The 21,434-nt window shown below is 39.9% G+C and overlaps 1 protein-coding gene across 4 annotated transcripts in view; it reads right to left on the bottom strand.

Moving 5' to 3' along the window:
* Positions 1-21,434, bottom strand: part of LOC146315427 (serine/threonine-protein kinase MARK1-like) — a 43,838-nt gene that overhangs the window by 8,950 nt on the left and 13,454 nt on the right. For all 4 annotated transcript variants that reach the window (XM_084735217.1, XM_084735218.1, XM_084735219.1 and 1 more), the window contains exons 3-9: positions 19,065-19,118; positions 7,628-7,676; positions 6,048-6,113; positions 5,648-5,718; positions 4,645-4,701; positions 4,251-4,487; positions 1,571-1,690 (exon numbers count right to left, since the gene is read on the bottom strand). In XM_084735217.1, the coding sequence (XP_084591343.1) occupies positions 1,571-1,690; positions 4,251-4,487; positions 4,645-4,701; positions 5,648-5,718; positions 6,048-6,113; positions 7,628-7,676; positions 19,065-19,118 (654 nt within the window). The remainder of the gene's footprint in view (positions 1-1,570; positions 1,691-4,250; positions 4,488-4,644; positions 4,702-5,647; positions 5,719-6,047; positions 6,114-7,627; positions 7,677-19,064; positions 19,119-21,434) is intronic.

Raw genomic sequence — 21,434 nt, 5'->3', positions numbered from 1 at the left:
ATCATCAGTGATGACGCACTATAATTGTAGGTGGAGATGCAACCTTCACATTGAAGCTGACATCATGTCTATAGAAATTAGCTAACTCTCATCTCGTGGCATGACTCGTCCCTCCCCTCACTTATATCTTTAGAACCTGTCACTGTTCTCATACACGGCCTTTGTAATCTGAGCGACAGTAATACGATTTCTAAAAGAAAAATAACAAAAAGATATTTTTAAAAAAATCAAAATTATTTACTTCTGATTATTTTCTACTCAATACAGACATTTGCTGCAGCGACTCGAGAGAATTACATTAATTGTCACGTTGAGCCAAGTGGAATTATCCACAGTACAGACAGAAGGATTGTGAGATTTAATTCTGACCTGTTAAATTAACATATAACCTTTTGTTTTGTTATATGATCACCCTATCTATGTGTCTGGATGAAGAAATGAACTTGACATGGCTATTTAAAACATATGTCTGGTAGTTTTTCTGTATGGTCAAAATACTGAAACATTAAAGGAGCGATATCCAAAAATGAGTACTGCTGAGTACTGAGGGCTCTATATTAAATAGGTTCAAACACTATTTAATATCCAATCTATAGTTGAAGCGAGTTGTTTACCCCCACCACTCCTCCCCAAACAACTCAAACAACAAAAGCGATGACGAGTACTACAGTTGATCAGCTGTTTATAACAGTCAATTGTCTGTCAATGTAAAGTTAAGCCCATTACTCTGGAAACAAAAGCCCAGTTCAAGTTTACTCAACTACTACAAACATTTACTCCTTCTGAAAGATTATTAATCATTTCTTACGACTTGTAAACAGACACTTAGTCATTCAGGGAAAATTTGGCATTAATTTTTAACTCCAATAAATGTGAAACAGGCAAACAAAAACTGACATTCCCTTAATCTGTGATGACATTTTGATTTAGTACAGTAAATATATTACACATTTTCCCTTCGTGCATTTAATGGAGGATAATCAATCATGTTGTTTATACAGCATGAACATGAAATGGATGACTTCTTCTTCGCTAAAATCTTTGTGATCAGAAGTTCAGCTGGGGCTAAACAACAATGTGATCAATTGTTATTATTGGTGGAGAAATCTTTACTATTGAACTTCAGCCCAGCTCTGAGCACAGCAGCGTTATTGACTCTGGACAGAATGAGTGTGAACTGAACTGACAACTATAAAATGTTTGCAAAGGAGAAACAAACCAAGCACTCTGATTATGTGGATACGGTGGAAGTGCAGCACATAAGGATTTGTTGAATTAATCAAGATTTATCCCTTACAATGCTTCAACAAATTTAGTTTCATTATTTCTAAATGCTTTCATCAAAGAATTATGTAAGACCACTGTTTGATCTCAGATAAATAATGTTTTCAAATCTCCATCTGACAACACTGTAAACTGAATGTTCTGTTGGTTCACGGTTAACAACAGCAGCAATTATGAATTTTCATATGATGCACAACTCCAGATCATTAGGACTGTCTGCTCGGCTGCAGGCGGACTGCTGTGCAAAAACATTTGTGAATTGCATCAATGCAGCCGGTGGTAATACCTCCAAGCTGCCTCGCTTGACGGGGTTGAGGACGAGTAGTTTCTTCAGCAGGTTTTCACAGTCTGTGGACATGTAGAAGGGAATACGGTACTTTCCCCGCAGGACCCTCTCCCTCAGCTCCTACACACCAGGACACAGACAGAGATGAAACTGAATGAGAAACTAGCAACAAGAGAGCAGCACTCATTCATTTTTAAGGGGACAGGATACCAAAACATTATTGGAGTATGAAGTTGTCATGGTGAGCATGTATGTGACTTTTTTCAACTTCTTTCTCATAAAGCAAAATGAAAAAATCCTTCTCTGATTTATTTTTTCTTATCACTGGTATTAATACTGAAGGATCAGCTTTATTCTCAATATGGCATATGAACTTTATTCTTAATATTTTGTTTTATTTTTCCTTTCCTGGCACTAATACAGGAAGTACAACTTTTATTTTTTATGTTTCAATAATCAAACCAAAATGTAAATAATAATCTCCCTCCTCTCTTTTATCCCTTAATGTGGCTTTGGTATATTTCTCAGTTGTACTGTAGTGTGCGGCAGGTTTATCAGAGCTTTTTTGCTGAAAACAGCTGCCTGATGAGCCGGGTGAAAGGTGCCCTGTGGAGCTGAGGGCAACAGCAGAGTTGGGTGTTAATTCTCCACCACGTGCAACCCCCTTTCATATAGTCATATGATCAATTATTAATATAAAAGTATTGATTAGAGGAAGCTACAGCTCACTCAGCCCTGCTCTGAACATGAATTAAAAATCACCATTTCCAGTTCTTCTTGACCTGCTGGATTCACTGCAGCTCGGAAAAACGTTCCAAAACTGCTGCATTATTAAATCAGGGAGGATAAATCTGTACAATGACTTATTCCAAACGATAGACACAGGACGTTCCACTCTTAATTTGATTATTCAAGTAACCCAGTTTGGGGTTGACACATGCAAACATCTTAACTCGGTTAGAGTTCATACCCCACTTGTGAGAGAGTTGGTGAAGATACCAGGCTGCATTTCACTGTGCCCTTTTCATTCACTTTGGCCTTTGCCATCTCTATGATTCAAACAGAATTATTCATATATTTTGATTAATAAAAAATGTCTCAGGAACATTTATTATTATTACCAATTAGTTTCCCTTCCTACAGACGGGGCTGCTTCCTTTCACACTTTGTTTTGGAGAATACAATAAAGGTCTCAGTGAGTTTAAAATAAGCTCGATTGTACAACATGTCCTCTGAGTATGTCTAAAGGCAAAAGTGTTTATACCACTTCTGAACAACTACAAAAAAAGAGAGGGGCTGAAATGCTGCACACTTTCTCTCCTCAAAGCCATTTGTGGTGTTGCATGTGGTTGTACACACGTAGTTAATCGTGTGAAGAATGAAAAAAGGAGAACATGGGACAGGAGGTCAAATCCAGTCCACTTTCACACTTCTGCACATCTGGCCAGTGGCTGTGTGAACTGTTCCTGATTGTGGGACTGTGTATGTGACGGAGGTTTCAGACGACATAAAGGTACAATCGCACTAGTCTTCTGTTAAAAAGTAACAACAATCTGTGACAACAAATTCAATATGAGAACAAAGCTACAGTTTGTGGTGATAAAATAAGAGAATGAATGTGTCTATTGTCAGACTGAGCACATCTGTATAGTCAAAGTTCAATAAAGATGAGAGGTGGAAATGCTGGGTGCCATTTGCTGGGGGGAATGTGAGGAGATTTCTCCTCCTTTGGTCTTTATATCCATGCATCTGCTAAATATTTTTTTCCCATTGTGGCAAAATGTTTTCCCCGCTCACTGTGACTAAGGCTACTTCACCAATAAACCATTAAAATACCTAAAATAAAAATATTTTTAAACATCTGAGTGAAGCACTGCAACGTGAGAACTGTCTATAGTGCAAACAACAATAAGAACAGAAATGGACTTTCACTGTCAGTGCTCGCAGTCATGTGACATAGAGATGACACTGCGTCTAGGCTACATGATGATCCTGGTGCCACTGGCCTTGCTTCATGTAGGGCTTTTCAGAATGTCACCAAACACCACTACAGCTGGCCAAATGAGAGAAAAATGAAAAGGATTCAATGCAGAATATCACATTACACAAGAAATCCTAGAAAGATTACATCTGAGAATGAGACTACAGGGGATATCGTTGTTAAGATCTGTTCCTGTTTATCTCTGTAAATGGACCTGTGATGTGGGTGAGAGAGGGCTGACGCTGCAGGAAAACAGAAAAAGAAGAAACATTTTGGCGTCAAAGCAGACTGTTTCTTAGTCTGTCAAGTAGACATATACTGTAGCCTATTTATTTTTATGGTGGCAGCACACTGTGCCATCGCATTTTGTGATTATTTTCTATTAAACATTGAAGTTTATGAATACAACATTTGTGATGCAAGAAATAGACCGGAGAAAGGGTTCACAGTTTCTGTTTTTGTGATTTATTTTCATGAATAATCACCCCTCTGATTTCTTCACAAAATGCACCCTGCAGAAATTTAATATGACCATACTTTCAGATGATTTGGCAACCACTTCTTTTGAAGCATACTAGGCCCTTTATTGATATGTGTTTGCCAGAGGTGAAATAAAATAAGGTATTAAATGCTTTAATCATTGCTTTGTGAAGCAACACATTCTTATTTATCCATATAAACATCAGAGCAAGCACAAACCTTTAGGTTCTGTCCATCGAAGGGCAGTGATCCGCTGACCAGTGTGTAGAGGATGACCCCGAGGCTCCAGACGTCCACCTCTGGTCCGTCGTACTTCTTTCCCTGGAAGAGTTCTGGAGCAGCGTACGGCGGGGAGCCACAGAAAGTGTCCAGCTTACTGCCCACGGTGAACTCATTACTGAAGCCAAAGTCGGCTATCTTGATGTTCATATCTGCGTCTAACAACAGGTTCTCCGCCTGACGGGGGGACAGACGGGGCAAATCATCACGTGGATTGTCAAGGTATCAGCATCAAAAGACCAAGATTGATTACGGAGGATCTTCCCAAGATACACCTGCTGTGAGATATGGATAGTTCTCGGGAGAAAATGGATATCAGAGTTTAGATCCTCACCTTTAGATCCCTGTGTACTATCCTCCTCTGGTGACAATACTGCACTGCAGACACAATCTGGAATACAGACACACACACACACACATGTCAGAGGACACTACAGGTAAACTAAATATGAAGAAAGAAAACTGAACTGAAGTCATATTCAGATTCACTATTGCTGTGGCAGGAATATTCTGATCGTGTCTTCTATGTCCAATCTGGCAGCTAAAGTTTATCTTCATCATGCTAATGGAGTGTGATGGGGCATGACATTTGTTTCTGTGGCCAAAAGGGGGACATGACAGAATATGTTTAAGCATCACTGGGCTATTGTTATCTTTATCTGAGGTTTTATTTCTCATGCGAGTGAATTGTGTGACTTTCTCCAGGCCCAAACGGCTCTAATGCCAAAGTGACTGTAACAGTGTGACACGCAGCAAGCAGCTGCGATGACAGTTGACAGATAAATTAAACCAACATATGCAGGAATAGCGACAACATCAATCAAACAGAAACCACAGTGTTCTTTGACAGATGCCACCCACCAGCCTGCTCTCAAGCACACACACTTATACCTTTATGAATGTTGATCTACCTGTACACTGTGACACGCAAACTGCCCACACTGTGTCACACACACACACACGTCGTCTGAGTCATCCAAGACCATCAATGAGGGATTTTAAATATGTGGACGTGTAAGAACTGGTTCATCGAAAAGCTGCTGCTTATGCTACATTGAATAAAAAGAAAATTAGAGACAAATGCTCTAATTTGTAGCATGAAAGAGGCGTCTCCGTCTATAAACTGCTGTGGATGCCTTATTGCTGTCGAAGCACCACTAGGTGTCAGAACAGCATTTGTAAGGAAGTTGTTCTCAACCCTCCTGTTCTCTCAGGCCAAGCTATCTGAGCTCCATCTTTCCTCTGCAGTCGGTGACGAAGCTTGATCTTGGTGCATGCAGCGTTCCCTCTGAAATCGGGAATGGAATGACGACAGAGGTGTGATGCCGATGACTCACCTGTCTGAACTTGGCCCTGGCCTCCTTCTCCTTCATCCTGCCGTGAGCCACTAGATAGTCAAATACTTCTCCTGGAGCACAGAGACGAAATATACAACTATCAATCAATATATTCTAATAATTCCATATGACCTTTATCACAACTCCCAGAGTAATCATGTGTTCCTGAGGTATTTTAGATAAAAGCATCTTTGCGCTCAAATAGTGTATAATGTGTCTCAAATGTGTAATATGGAGTTTTTATGTGAATATTACATTACAGGCAGATTTAACTTACTTGACCTCGTGTTTTAGTCTGTGTGTATGCTTACTTAATCGCTCTCAACCAATATTTTGGAAATAACAAGCAGGAATATACTCTGTCACAGAGTTAGCGGGCGTGCATTAATGCTTCACTCACCACCACTGGCGTACTCCATCACCAAATAAAGTGTCTTCTCCGTTTCAATCACCTCAAACAATTTCACTGCGGGAGAAATTGGGGGAAAAGAAAGAGAAGGAGGGATAAAATCAGCTATTAGCTATTTAGAGAAGTTGTTTCGCGTTAGCTGAGCTTACTGGTCTGGTTAAAGTGTCCTCATTGTATCAAAACTTATATCTGTGGCTAAACAAACTATTGGGTCATACCTCAATTTCTGGCATTTGTTCCATAAGAGGTGGAAAATTAAATTAGTAATGCGCCTATTTTGAAAATAAAACAGGAAATCAAAAGAAAACAAATGACTTCATTTAATGCAAACAAGCAACACAAACTGAGGGATTCTAATTGAATTATGATTTCTGATTTGTTTTAAAGGATAAAATTTCCCTGAAGCAAGTTATACTGGTTTATCCTGTCGATGGGTGTTGGTTTAATTGGTAATATTAAACCAAATTAAATGGGATTATCAACTGCGAACGAAGCTCTGAATGTCTGTCATCATATTTTAAGACTAATCACCATAAAAAAAACATTAAAAATCAAAATCATCAATTTGAATAAAGTTATCGATCGTATTAAATGACTCGAGTCTTTTTTTATGAAATTAAATTGCTTTCATGAACATAATTTATTTTATTACTACCACAATTTTTATGGCGCTGTTAGATTACTGCTAGATGGCCCAGGCGAGGTTTTTAACCTCAGTGAAAATGTTGTTTTTGGAAGGATAAAAGCCAGACAAGTATGGACTGAAACAGAATATTTCATTACATGAAAACATGTTTAATAGTTTATAAAGATCCCTATTAGGTAACCCCATGACATCAGCTAGTCTTCCAAGGGTCCTACTCAGTAAAATTACAAAAAATGTATACATTACATATATTCAGCAACAATATTTTCCATACAAAAGTCCATTATCAAATCATTGGACACTATAAACAACATAAAACATGTAGTGTGTGTTCATGCAGTTAATTGTATTAAGGGCTCTTTTATTGTTCTCTTGAAAGCGGCTCTTGGTATTTGTGGATATGATTTGGTAAAGAGCTCCTGTAATGGCTCTGTTAGGTAAAGTGGATTTGAGAAGCTCTGTCTTTAGCCGAGGTGGTAAAAGTGATCCTAAACTGGCCTGTTTGGTCACATGGTTAAGTCTGCTTCTGACGTACCTGGTCAGAAAAGTACAGTGTCTTCTTCTCATTTAAGACATTCCTGAGGAAGTAATCTCCTCTATACAGTGAGCCATGAGAGATTTCTGTACATCTGATTAACATTACTGCACATTAAACAGTGGCGAGCTACTGTGACAGCTTTGTTTTTGAGCGAGGTGAGTTTAGATGTGCAAATTTTGGAAATCTCCATCTGCAACTAAGCAGAAATACTAATGTTTAAACAGAACAGACATCCAAAAAAAAAAAATAAGCTGCACAGCGTTTTAATGTTGATTTGGAATTTGAATGTGAACGTTATGAACAAAGCTTCAGAGTATTCGGTCCAGCCCTTGGGAATAACACTGCTGAGCTAACATCAAGCTGCTGCAGCCTCCTGTTTGAACTCACCTATATTTGGATGATTCAGTAGCTTCATTATTCGGACTTCCCTGAAGAGCTGCGGAGACAAAGAGGAACATTTAATGCATCCAGAAACACGTCTAATGACATTACAAGCAGTGACCCTGAGTGTCAGCTCCACATCTGCTGGGAAAACACTGTCAGAAACTTTCATTAAGCACTGATTAAGGAGCTGAAAGGTGGAAACCGAGCCACAGTAAACTCCAAGGTATGCATACGTCCATCTGAAGCTGGATTACACTCTTGAGGAACATGAGAGGACCCGAGGATCATGGGGGCTACTGTACTGCGTAAAGTAATATGAGTGATGCAGTGACAACATTGCACTAAACCCTGCCCTACACAGATAAGGAGCAGAATTACAACTCCACTGACACACTGCAGTCCAGCCAGCCGGGCCGTCCAAACACCCAGTCAGCAGCATCACACAGTCGCCCACTGCAGAGTAACAGTACACAGGCTTACAGCCAGTTAGGCATCTGCTGCCTAATATAATCATCTCCGCATGGACACGCAAAAAAGAGCAGCAAAATCATACTGATGCCTCCGAAAACAGCAGAATTTGGGCTCCTTTATTTTATTATTTTGATGACAATCTCTTTCCTGCAGGTGGGAAAAGTTTCCACCCAGTCTTATGAGAAAGATCCCATCCTCCAGTCTATTCTCTCCAACAGCTGAGAGAGCGTCAGACAGGAGAGCATGCAGAGTCATAATCATTTAAGAGCGTGTCTCCTCCTCAGCCTCGGCGTGACTGTTTATGTCAGACGAGCTCCCGCAGCCACTTAGAGGTGCTGTTGAATCATTTACATTCTGCTGATTCTTCTCAGTCAAGCTGAGGCTGTGTTTGAGTGTTAAATTTCAACACTCGCTCAGCTGGGATTTAGCATATACTGCAGCTACCTGAGACAGGAGACAGATTTTGCCGTTTGCTGACCACTTTGATGAAGCAAAAAAAAGGTCCTGAGTGATGCTTTCATCTCCAGTCTACTTCCAAAGGAGAAAACTGACCATCGCTCTGCATGTCAGATGAAAAAACAAGAATGGACACTGTAGTGGCGTGTATGCATGTGTGTACATCAATGTTTGTATCAGTAACTTTTCTAATGGCCTTTTAGGTCTTACATAAGTGCAGGGATAGTCTATGTTTCTAGGTCATCAAACACAGCCATTATACCAGTGTGAGCAGGCCCGGCTCTGTGGGACCTCGCAGCTACCGTCTGGTTCAACAACATGCAGGTACTCTAATTCTTTCCTCAGTTCTGTCTCTACTTGCTTGCCTGCCTCTCTTTCTCTTTCTTTCTGACACCTCTCCTCTCATTAGACCCAGCACACACACACACACACACACACACACACACACACACACACACGCCGCACACTGTGAGCTGCAGCAGACGGCTTAAAGAATGAGGCTTACAGATTTTCTCATTGTCAAAAAAATCCCATAAAAAGATAAGGGTGAGAAAAACAAAGTTTTTTCCTGCTAACAAGTGTTGTCTGTGTGACAAAAGCCTGCTATAGCTTCTTCCTCAGTGCCAAAGAGCAAAAATAACAACAGTGAGCCATGTCATGTCTTTATTTTTTGCATCAAATTATGGCGAGTACTATCAATAAGAGTATCATTTAGAATCTGCATCAATAAACAGCTATTACATACCAGTTTTTTTAATGTTTGTGATCCCTTTTTAAAGATTTATGTCTTCATTAGGAACTAGAGTGCAACAGACAGGGTGGGAGTGACTATAATTATTGAGAGATGGATAAAGATTTTAGTCTTGGTCTTGATTCATTGACAATAAGAAAAACATTAACTCTCGCTCTCCTAATCCTTTAAATAAGACTGTTTAATAAATGCAAATACCCTGTTCTGTTAACAGGTTCAAGGGTAAAATTTTCCACATAAACCAGAATAATCTCATAGTTAAAAATATGTCAAATAATTTCATGTCATAACAGAGACACAACTGCTGTTTCCTCTCAATAAGACTGCAGTTCATTTTAAAAGTTTAACAGTAACTGCACATGTACTATGCTGAGCATGTACTCACCATGTACACTATTAACAGGCACTATCATTGTATATTTATAGAGTTAGAGTACAGTACAGTCTTTAAATCTTTTACAGTTCCTAGTTAAGGTTTTAGTTTCTCATGTTTTTATCATTTGTGCCTCTCTAGCAGGCTCAGTTTTAAAGATACTGGTACATGACCTACATCACCTAATGGTACCTCTGCTCATGCCAGCTTGTCAGGAAGGGGCTGAAAAAAATTTTAGCAAGGGAAAAACTGGCACAACGTTTTTGAGATCTCTTCTCAAAATATCTGAATGAAAATGGGTTCTGTGGGTACCAACCAAACTCCCCTTTACATACATGCTCACTTCACACTAATCTCATGCAGTTTTGGGCAAAAGTATGGACATATTGCCTGCAATGCTGTATATTATTAGTGGTGTATATAAATGATGATTATTTCTTCATACTGGGATCCATAACCAAGACTGGGATAAATTAATATGACTGGAAGATTGACTGGAGATTCTTTTGGGTTCAATGAGACAAATTTAAATTGTGTATGATTATAATCATTCCCATAGCAGCCAATTCATTGTAGTAAAACGAGTCAAGCATTTGCATGAAATGGAAATCTAAATTGGTAACTATTTTGAAAAGTAAAATCAGAGAATCACTGAAACAATTCCAAAATCAAAATCAACTTCATTTACTGAAAAAAAAAAAAAGCCGCCGTTAAGAAACAAACAACACAAAGTGGAAATTTCTAATTTAATTATGACCTCTAATATTTAAAAGAAATAATATTTCTCTCTAATTTCAAAATTCTCTACTTGTGATGTCATCACCCTAAAAAAACATTAAAAATTCCTCAAATAATATCCTCAATTTGAACAAACTGAGTCATCAGATTAAATGAGTCAGTGAGACCATTTTTTGAAACATGATAGTGGTTGAAATTAAATTCAGTCACTGCAGGCGATCTAACCAGCTGGATGCCAAAACAGAATGCTCTGAATAGCCACAACTTCCACTGGGACATACAATGTAAATTATTTATAATTTCAGCTTTTGTGACTTTCTCCAAAAATGTATTGAGAAGTTAGGATTTATTGTCCCATTTATCATTTCTTTATTAAGCTAATACTATGCAGTTAGGTGAACTTAGGATGCTCGGTTACAAAATCATTACACTATTCTATGCATCCTAAAGAAAACTGAGACAAAACCTTATTAAAAACTTTGCATATGACTATATAGGAAAATTTACACTTCACTGTACTATACAATACAAAAATCTTTATTTTGCAAATCTCTGGCAGATTTATCAGCTGTAATACTGCTGTTTCGTTTTGGGGTTAATAAAGTAATCTGTTTATTTTCAACTAGATATTTTAAAGTCCATGCAGATTTGCTATATGGGACCATGTTTTTGTCCGCACTCTCAGTTCCTGTGTGTGTCAGAATAGCGAGCTTCTCCTGTGTGGCAAACCCTGCTCCATATTCATCAGCTGCTGTGTTGGCCTGAGAGGTTCCCCCATGGTAACAACGTCAATTAGAGTGGAAACACACTGACACAATAACCAGAAGATATCCTGCAGTGCACACACGAATAAACACGCAAGTCACAGCCTCAGACATGCATCCACTCACGCACGTGCTTTAACGTGCGACACATCTGTCAAAACAGAACGTCTTTATTATTCTGAATGAGTGATGGTCCACAACAGTCAGAGTTTTATCTCAATCTCTGATCTCTGCCTCTGTCTCTCTCTCTGTCTCGTTTACGTCATTGCCCTAAAGCCCCTCACATGGGAGGCACGCGTGCAGCCACTTGGAAACAAAAATTAGAACAAATCTGAGATGGGTGGTGGAAAACGACGACAACAACACAGCATCTGTCAATACGAGCTCAATAGAGATGTAGCCACCATGGAGGCTGACAGAAGATAATGAGTTTAGGATCTTTGATCCAGTCTAGTATTAATATCAATAATATCTACAGGCACAGAGGGGAGTCACAGTGTGAAGCATAAAGCAGTTTTTAAGGTGGTCTGGACATGGAGAGCGAGGACTGAATATTTGGGCCAACTTCCTCTGAGGCAATATGACCCTCTTTCAAAATAAAATGAATCAAAGCGGGCTTTTCATATGATGAATTGAGACAGTGATTGAAGAAAATGATTACAAGAATAGCTGCAAAAAGAAAATGTGTTATCACAAACATGAAAACACACCGTTTCCAAAGCGCCTGAATCTCAATAGTCTGTGCCAGTGACCTACTTCCAGCCACCCAGGGGCGCCCAGGCTCCCAAACTAGCCTTAATTACAGCAGAGTCCCCATGCAGAAGGAGCCGAGCAGCAGATATCAGACTGGGAACACTTACAGGAACTGGCTGGACTATTTCAGTCACAGCAGCACAGCTGCTCATTCAACATGGAGATTATTGATAGGACGAGTAGCCTGGAAGCCCTCATCCCTCTAATGAGTGTGTGTGTGTGTGTGTGTGTGTGTGTGTGTGTGTGTGTGTGTGTGTGTGTGTGTGTGTGTTCATGTGCACAAATAGTACTTCAAAACCGCATATCAGTAGATAACCACTGCTTGCTGTTTGTGCAAGACAGACAGAAAGACAAACGGACAGGCAAACAGACAGAGGGATCCAAAGTGTCACTGTCATTCAGACAAACTGTCCTGTCCTCGATTCCTGAGGCGCTGAAAATAACCACAACAAGAAAAGACACATCTCTCTGTCGCCATTGCTCTCTGCTTCTGCTTAGACCTCTTATTCACTTTTCAATTGTCAATCAAAGCCATGGTATTACTGAAAACATCAATCCATGAACATGCAAATCCATGCATATCTCAGCAGCCTCAACATTTGATTTGTTTTATGATTCATCTTGGACAACAGTGCCGCCTGTCCAATCACATTCCACTCATCTGAACAAGACCAAAGCTCCTCTAGCCCATGGGCTCCGCAGCATTTCATTGGCTAATGCAGAGTGGCAGGCGCAAGACAGACATAAACAACAGCCATTAAGAGAGCTTGACCCCGTGGTGGCTTTTTACAACTGGCAGAAAATACACAAATAGAGTCAGAGCATGTACCGCCTTAAAAACCAGAAACCATCACAGATGGATGTAAGACTGAAGGTTAGCGCTGTGGCTCTGAGCCACGTCGAGAATTTTTGGAGAATCTGCCAGTGTTTCTGTCACTTCGTTTACTCTCCTCACTCTCTGCAGCCGGTTTTACGTCACAGTGTGAAAAGCACAAGCTTCAATTTTGTCTGAAATATAACCTTTATTAATTTGTTGATGTTGTCATCGTTGAAGTGCTGAAAAGAAAAGACTCTTATTTACAGATAAGAAGGCGGCAGAGAGCGATGGGACGGTGGGACGAGAGCAGTGTTTGCTCAGTGGAAGAGAGGGGATTAACGGAGAGGCCTATTTTGGGGCTAAAATGCCTAAAAACCATGACAACGTCAACATCCCTGACCACAGATGACATGTGATGCATTTCCTGTGGCGGATCTAAGGAGGTGCTTTGGAAGCTCAGCTGACCTCATTTCCTGTTACACTGAAACCACCACAAAGTCACACCAGGGCAGAGATCGCCAATGGGCCGTAAAGGAACAGACCAGAGGTTCATTCTAACCTCATGACTCACTCTGGGCTCCGCTAACCTGTTTTTAAAATCAAATAATCGGAGGGAAACAACAGACTGACAAAGATAAGCTCAAGAAAATAAACAGCTATTTTAAGATTTTCTTTATCTCTTTGTTTTCATGACCTGAAACTGCTTTGAATTCTTCTTACAGGATGTCTATGCACTGTAAAAAAAAAAAAAACTCATCATTTCAGGGCAACTGGCTTCACTAGATTTTTGAGTTTTAAGTCAAACTGAGTTAAGTTACTTTTCTTCTTTAGACAAACTTGAATCTTTGTATTTTAAAAGGGCCCCAAAATTCTGTATTTCAAAAACAGTGAGCTATGAAGTGAAAATTAAATGGCTGCATTTGAAAATATTAAATTTAACCTTTATTGACTTTCACTTTAACATTTTTTGTTTCTAAAACTCAAATATTTCTAGGTTTTTCTAAGAAGAAAAGTAAATTATGTCAACAAAAGATAACTTAAGAGAACTAAAGAGTTTGAGGTTGATTCCAAGTCAGAAATTTTGTGAGGACAGGTGCCTTGAAATTGTGAGTTTTAAGATGGGATAAGATGAGATGTATCTATTGATCCGCCCACAGGTGAAATTTGACACAAAAGCACAGCACAAAATGTAGCAGTGCAAGGGGTAATGTAGTTAAAATATCTATAAAGTAGAATCCAAAATATATAGGATAAAATAGAAATACTCTATACAATAACTGGGTCTGTGTGCATATGTGTTTGCAATGTGCATATAGATCTAATAATGTGCAAATGTCAACCATAAACTAACTGCAAACATTCCTAAAACTATGGAACCAAACCAAAGGTTCTCCTGTGTATGTTTGTGTGTGTCATGCAGGCTTGTGTGTGTGTGTGTGTGTGGCTGTATAGGATGTGCCAGAGCGCTGGCTGTGCCTACAGAGCCAGATGGTGCGCCCGCAGCATGGCTCCTCCGAGACCATAAAAAGAGAGATCAGTGGCATTTTTGACGGTCTAACATGAAAGAGCTGCCGCTAACAGCGAGTGGAGGAGCAATGTGGTCACATCAAACCTCTCAAACCTCACTCTACCACACTGACAAACAAACAGGATCACAAATAAGAAAACACCAGGACTATAACACTAACAGGATACAGTGAATTGTATGCATGACAGAGCAAGAAAAGGAGACGGGGTCAGCTTAAACAACAGATTTTCAGAATCCTTCAACTTCTGCTCCTCATGCATGTAAAAAGCCTGAGTCACTGAATCAATAATTATGGCCGTCTGTTGTTTATATCCGCCTCTAGAAATAGCCTGCTCATCTTTACAGAACAGCAATTTTAACCATGAAAGTGTGAGCAATTTGTTGTCCAAGAAGCGGTACTGCATATCTATAGTGACAACTTTGTCATGGATGTGAGAGAGGAAAAAACAGAATCGGTGATGGCTTCGTAAGTTTTACATCCATTCATTGTTACAGTTTCGTGCTGCTTTCTCAGGGTTAGGGTCACATTGGGAACACAGCGAGTAGAGCAGCCCAGACACCCTCAGGGAACGTAGTGAGATTCAGTCTAGACCTCTAATGTGAAGAATGCCTCCAAAAAACAAGCAGCCAAAGAAAAAAACACTTTAAAAATTACTGATGTCAGCCAGGGACGAGCCAGGGACGTGGACTAAAGTTGCAGTCAGCACCAACTGATAGGTATGTTTTTTTAAATACTGTTAAATGAGGATTGTTTGATGATCCACAGTAATTCTGTAGATCACTAAAATCAGTTTGTTAAATAAAAGTGGTGTTTAATACTTGTCCTCTGGACCAGTGATTCAAAAAGCCTTAAATGCATTCTCTGCCTCAAGACCCACTCAAGTTAGTTTTTAAGACTGTCTAAGCTTCAGTGACACTTGAAACAAATGCACCCAGCAGAAGACGAAAAAACAGTAAGATTCTGTTTTTTAAAGACATCTGTCAAAAGGGGAGCCCCAGCCATAAGCTAATAGAGGCAGAGGACAATGCCTCATACTCTGAAAGCCACGCCCACCGGGGGAAGAAAACAATCAACGTCACAATTTGCAACTACTTGTGAAGTACAAAGTGACTGTAGCTAACTAAAAACATGAGATCTAAACATATCAAAGGATTATTTTAGCACTCCATGTCTACCAAACCTAACAAAGATCAAAACCTGTCTCTCTTTAGGGGTGTTGGCATGGAAACGTTTGGAAACCTCTGGACCCAAAGCTTTTTGTTCTAAATTCTAGCCACTGATTGACACCACTGATGTTTTAAGAATGGGAATCGAGAACTGGAACCACTGAGACTGATGGACTGGATTCCAAATTATCTGATCCATCAGAGTGGTGTGCCTCAACACTTATCGGTTTTTTTTTATCAATGCCAGCATACGTTTCTGACAGCTGCAGATTGCAAAACTGTGACATCATGCTCATCTGCATCTACACTTCTGGAAATGTGCAACAAGAAGGAGTCATGGCGGAGAGGAAGAAACGGTCAATGACAATGAACAGTGTGGCTCAATTTTAGAAAGAAGTATAACAATGGAAATGGACTTAAATTCCAGGATTGCCATGTATGACGCTAAGCACGAATGCCACTGCTTCCGTACCGAGCAGCCCGTCCATCATCAAGGGTAAATATGCTATACTATAATAACATTAGCACCACACAGGCAGGCTTAGCAGAAAATCAAAATTATGACAAATATTCTCCCATTTCATCCATTTTGCATGACAGGTAGACTGTTGCTACAGCGAGCTCTCAGGCTACACCCAGCTCAACTAAAAACGACCATGAATCAATAAGGGATCATAATCAATAAGGGAATCAATGCTGGAATCGGACCAATAAGCCGAATTGATAATCGCATTGGTATCAATACAATCTTGTCAGTTCCCATCGCTTATGTTTTTCTTGCCTTTTTCCAGATGTCATTTGCCCAGTCAAAGAGTAACCAAGCATAAACTGTATTAAGGTGGATGTTGTCTTTAATGCATCCATAGTGGAGCTCTCACAAGGATAGGATAGGACGCTCTGAGTCAGTGGAGACAATCGATTCAGTCCAGGAGACGACTGCTGCATTATAAGACAAGCTTCTGCATTGCAGATGGCACTTTTGTATACCATTACAGCAATCTATAGTACAGAGGACGTTAAAATACACAACATGTAAACACCATACACAGAAACACCCGTCTTTACAGTCGGATACAGATACACACTCATCAGATATAACACGACTTTCCACGCAAATACCGACGTCAACCTGCGCCCACGTTATTAGAATGCCGATAATAGCTCATACTCCATAAAAAGCCATAAGACTTCTCCATATTGACCCTCTCAGGTCCACTGCAGCTGACATTTGAAAGGCCCACTGAATAATTGATCAGAGACATCCTGATTGGCCTGCAGTCTCACATGATACGTCTGCCCTGCCCATCACCAGGCAGCGGACAACCCGACCCATTGGGTACGTAACCAGTCATGACCTAGACGAGACCCAAATCGGTGAAGTCGGAGTCAATTTATATCCAGAATCTAAACGCCACACACACACAGGCACACACACACAATGCCTCTAAATGTTCATTACCCCTCAGTGTGCATGTGCAGATTAGAAACCACACAATAGGCTGTTTAACAAAAGAGCTCGCACAATGAAATTTATCTCAGTCAGATTAGATGAGTGCTGAACTCGGAGCTTGAGATTCTCACAGCGTCTTCGCGCTGATTGGCTGAGGAATTGCGGTTGAATCCTATTAAGATCCAAGTCAATTACAGATGTGGAGAACAATGCCGGAAACAGAAACATGCGAGAAGTGCCCCGATAGGCTAAAAACGGTTTTGTTTTACAGATTTACGAGTAGAATTTAAGTCGAGAACCAAATTTGCCATTTGTCTCTTTACAATTGCACCCTGTTTGATTATCCCAGCCTTCATTTCCTCCAGTAACACTCATTGAGTTCATTCCTCTCAGACCAGTGTGGGATGGCAGACTTTTTGGGAAGCTAATTGTTGTTATTATATTGTCATTAAGACTCTCCGCTGGAGCAATATTTTCTCACCCTGGCAGCTTGCAGAGAGATAGAGGCCGAGAGGTCCGTCAAGACATCAACTGCCGCTTATGTAGGTGTGGTGATTATAATGGTCCCTTATTAAAATGAGTCACCGTGACAGTTGCTTAGCAATTTGTTCATCCTTTACAAAACACTAAAATTAAAAGAGCAGCAACGGTGAGCCATGCAACGATAATGTCATGACCATGAAAAGAATTCCTGTCAGTCAGCTGCACACCTGACCTGCATCATTTTTACATTCACAGTGGGCGATGATGCTCGCTCATACTGAACTGAAGCAGCGACCACTTTCCGTCCACATGGTCCAAAATGAGGGTCGCCAAAGATTTACAGGGGGGTTGCAAGGTCCTGTAAGAAATCTTTCTTTAAATACAGTAGACCTGCAACTCAGCATTTCAGTCTTTCCTGCGATGAAAACTAAATGTAATTGTTATTTTTAAATTGCACATTATTTTTTAAAACAGTCATGTTTTTCAGGCCATTGACCCCTTAGCTGATAAAGAGACAGAGGTGGGGAGAACAGTGGTTTTCAGGGTGGAGGGTATGTCAGAGTCTCTTGCTCATCAAGTTACAAAACAATCCACTGTGGCTCACAAGTGTGTCTAGATGATATGGCCAATATGTTTAAATAATATGTAGCTAACCAGATTGCTGTTATGGAAAGGTCTCGGCATTGCACAGTAATTTAGGAGGATAGCTAGCTGCTGTGAAAATTAAATGTTTTTTTTTTTTTTGTATGACTACACCAGAGGTGACCTGCTGAAGACCACTTATCCTGAGTTAATGCACTCATCAACAGTCACACAACACACTTACCCCTCATGCACACCCCACACCACTGACTTAACAGACGTTCACACCCCAAACCTCCTGCTCTTCCTCCTGCGTTGACATTTCGTTCATTCGTGCTAAATAAATGGCTTTGTTTAAAACTGTTTACGTGGTGCATCTTCCTCTTTTGTCATGGCCCAAGAGGCAGGGTTATGACAAATTGGGGGCTCGTCTGAGACAGAGAATTGTATAAAAGTTGATAAAATTATCAGGAAAACTCATCTCTGATGCAATATTCAGAGAAAAGAGTCGTTTTATACAGACATCCTTCAGTTATTGTGTCCACTATTTGTCTTTATTACACAGTTGTTCTGTAATATTATTGTTACGCTTTGCATGTAATATGAAATATCCATAAAATATGTCATTCAGTCAGGGGCCATGACTTCATTTAACGATAGAAAAGGGCCCCTTAAGGAAAAAGGTTGCGAACCACTGGTCTAATCCACCATGAGGATTGTCTGTGTATGGATGTGTGTGTGAGTTTAATCAGCAGAAAGAGCAGGATTTGGACTCAGTAATCAGGAAACGGTCCCAAACCCTTCGTTGTAATTGGTTATGACTGCTAGACAAGGGTAAGTGACAAACAGGCAGGCAGGGGTATTTTTAGCCGCTCCTAACCACAAACCAACAGAGAGTCAAGAGTGGAGTGGGAGGCGGGCAGGAGATTAAAACAAGCCTTGTGGTCTCTCCTGACTACATCTGATTACATTATGTAAAACAGCACATCCTGAGTTCAAAGAGCAAAGAAACAGAGCGGCAAGAAGTCAGGAGTGACTAATGGAAAAGCCATGAGCGCTGTAACCAAGACATTAATGTTAGCATGCGGCCATAAAACAGCGACTCACCTTCTGTAGACTGGTGGGATTCAGCTGGGTTTTGTCTATAATCTTCACCGCCACCTAGAGAGAGAGAGGAAAAGACATGAAGACAAAGAGAAAAAGAAAGGAAGAGGGGAGAGAGAGAGAGTGGGATGTAGAGATAAAAGATAACAGAGATGTCAAAAGTAATTTTGGTTTGTGTTTTGGTTGCACAGTGAAAGCTTGTGTTGAAATGAACCTCATTATTTCACTATTCTGCCGTGAGGCGGCTTTGTCAAAACATGTCACGGCTGAACTGGTGCATTCAATCTGAACACACCTTAAACTCATCTATTCAGCGATATGTGAGGAAACGAGGCTTTAAAGGGCAGAGATACATTAAAAAAGAAACATACATATGTATACATTATTATGTATTTGTTTATGATAATGAATTTAAAATACAAAATTACACACATACATGCACTTAAAGACAAGATGAAATGAAAAATTAGATCACATCCCTGTCAAACTGTGCACCTATTTAAAGCTACTACAAGGAACTTTCATATTTTGTTGATTTTGGAGGCCCCTGTGGACAAAACCAGTAGTGTTACATCATAATAATCACAAAATATAACGTCAAAAATAAAATTATTTGATTAAAAATCTCTTTTACTGGCTAACATGCAACTCACTGTAACTGCCTGGAAAAATTTAAAGACAGGCTTGTTTCATCTGATGTCAAGGAGAATCTGAACCGGTGGCAAGCATCCTGAACAACAATACTGAAATAGACAATCTTCTTGTGCACGATTCTGTTAAATAATGTAGGTCACATAGAGGCATCAGAAATAAATGAAGACTGTTTCATTCTTAGTCCAAAGATCCTTGTAGTAGCTTTAACGATATATGCAAAAAATCAGTGTATTCTTAACGCAAAATCTAATCATTTTTTTTTGTTCTTGTAAAACAAAACATGGCATGTGCTTATGCCGACTTGAACAAAACATTTTCAATCAATAATATCTTGACATCCACCCATCAACCAATCTTTAACTTTTGGTGACACAGAGTTAAGATTTATTAGTATTAGATTTATTTGCTTCTCACCAACAGCATGGTATGTCAGCTAAATCCAGTTCCTCCCAGTGTTATGTCCTGCCTACCTATCCTGGTTCACTTGAAAATATATCATGATTTGGAAGCTAAATACTTGAAATGCCAGTTCATCTGGACTTTACAGCATCCAGACACAATCTCAAGTCAGACAGGCGTTCAGTTAACTGTTCCTGAGTTAGTAGTATATATGACTCTGCAGGTCGTGATCTACTGTTGGCGCGGCAGGTTGTGCTGTGCAGCAGTCTGAGCCATCCATCTCAATAATCACCCCAAAGTGCACACTGAAACAGAGCTGCTCCCCCCACTTTCTGAGAGCTCAGCAGCTTTCACACAGCCACTAACCGAGCCATACTGCAGACTCACCAGTAAGCCCACACATCATGCTGAAAAGTGATTGACAGAGCAGTTTTACAATGTAATGTAATTACATTGAAATAATACATGTGGCCTTTTGTCGTTGCATAGTAATTATACAGTTTTATTACACAGCATTAAGGCTGAATAAATATGACCGTCACCATTGCTGGCAGGCTGAATTTGTGGTCTAACTGCGAGGCAATTACCACAACATTTTTTCAGCCTTGCTAAGGAGAGCACAGGGCTGTAAGCAAAGCCCAGACGGTTGGTTGCTTGGTTGGTTCAAACCACATCGGAGCTGAATGGCCTCTGTAGGCCTAAAGGGGAACTTAGACTCTTCAACTGTGTCCTCACAGACCATTTCACAGGGTGAAACATTTTAAATGTGTTGATATGTATTCTCTGTTGTAGTGTTTGTTAATTTGTAGATGAGAGTCATTAAATTCAGTGAGATCCAAGCTATTTTCTAGCAATTCAGAAGTTTTCTGAACTGATGTTGTCCAATAACATGACTTACCACTGAAAAAAGGAGGAGCTACTCATGGCTAATAACAAGTCTAAGAGTTTACAGCCATGATAATGGCTTTGAGCTAAATGCTAACATCAGGATGCTAAAATGCTCACCCTGATGATGCTGATGCTAACCAGGCATAATGTTTACCATATTAACCATCTTAATTTAGCATCTTAGCATGCAAACATTTGCAAATAAACACACAAAGTACAACTCACATCTGGCTCTGATAAAGTGCTCTTGAGCAAAGCATTGAGTTTTCCATTCTATATGATGTAGAAATATTAGGAAGTATAATGGAACTACTCTTCATCATAGGCCTGGATAATAAAAATTATACATACTGGGAACAGACACTTCATAAAAGCAATCTCTGCATTTAACCCATCCTAATATTAGCAAAAGTGCTGACCACTGCACCACCA

This window comes from Lutjanus erythropterus, chromosome 14 (assembly GCF_056507025.1).
Source record: "Lutjanus erythropterus isolate fLutEry1 chromosome 14, fLutEry1.hap2, whole genome shotgun sequence".
Taxonomy (NCBI): domain Eukaryota; kingdom Metazoa; phylum Chordata; class Actinopteri; order Lutjaniformes; family Lutjanidae; genus Lutjanus; species Lutjanus erythropterus.
This window is presented reverse-complemented; position numbering and strand designations above follow the sequence as displayed.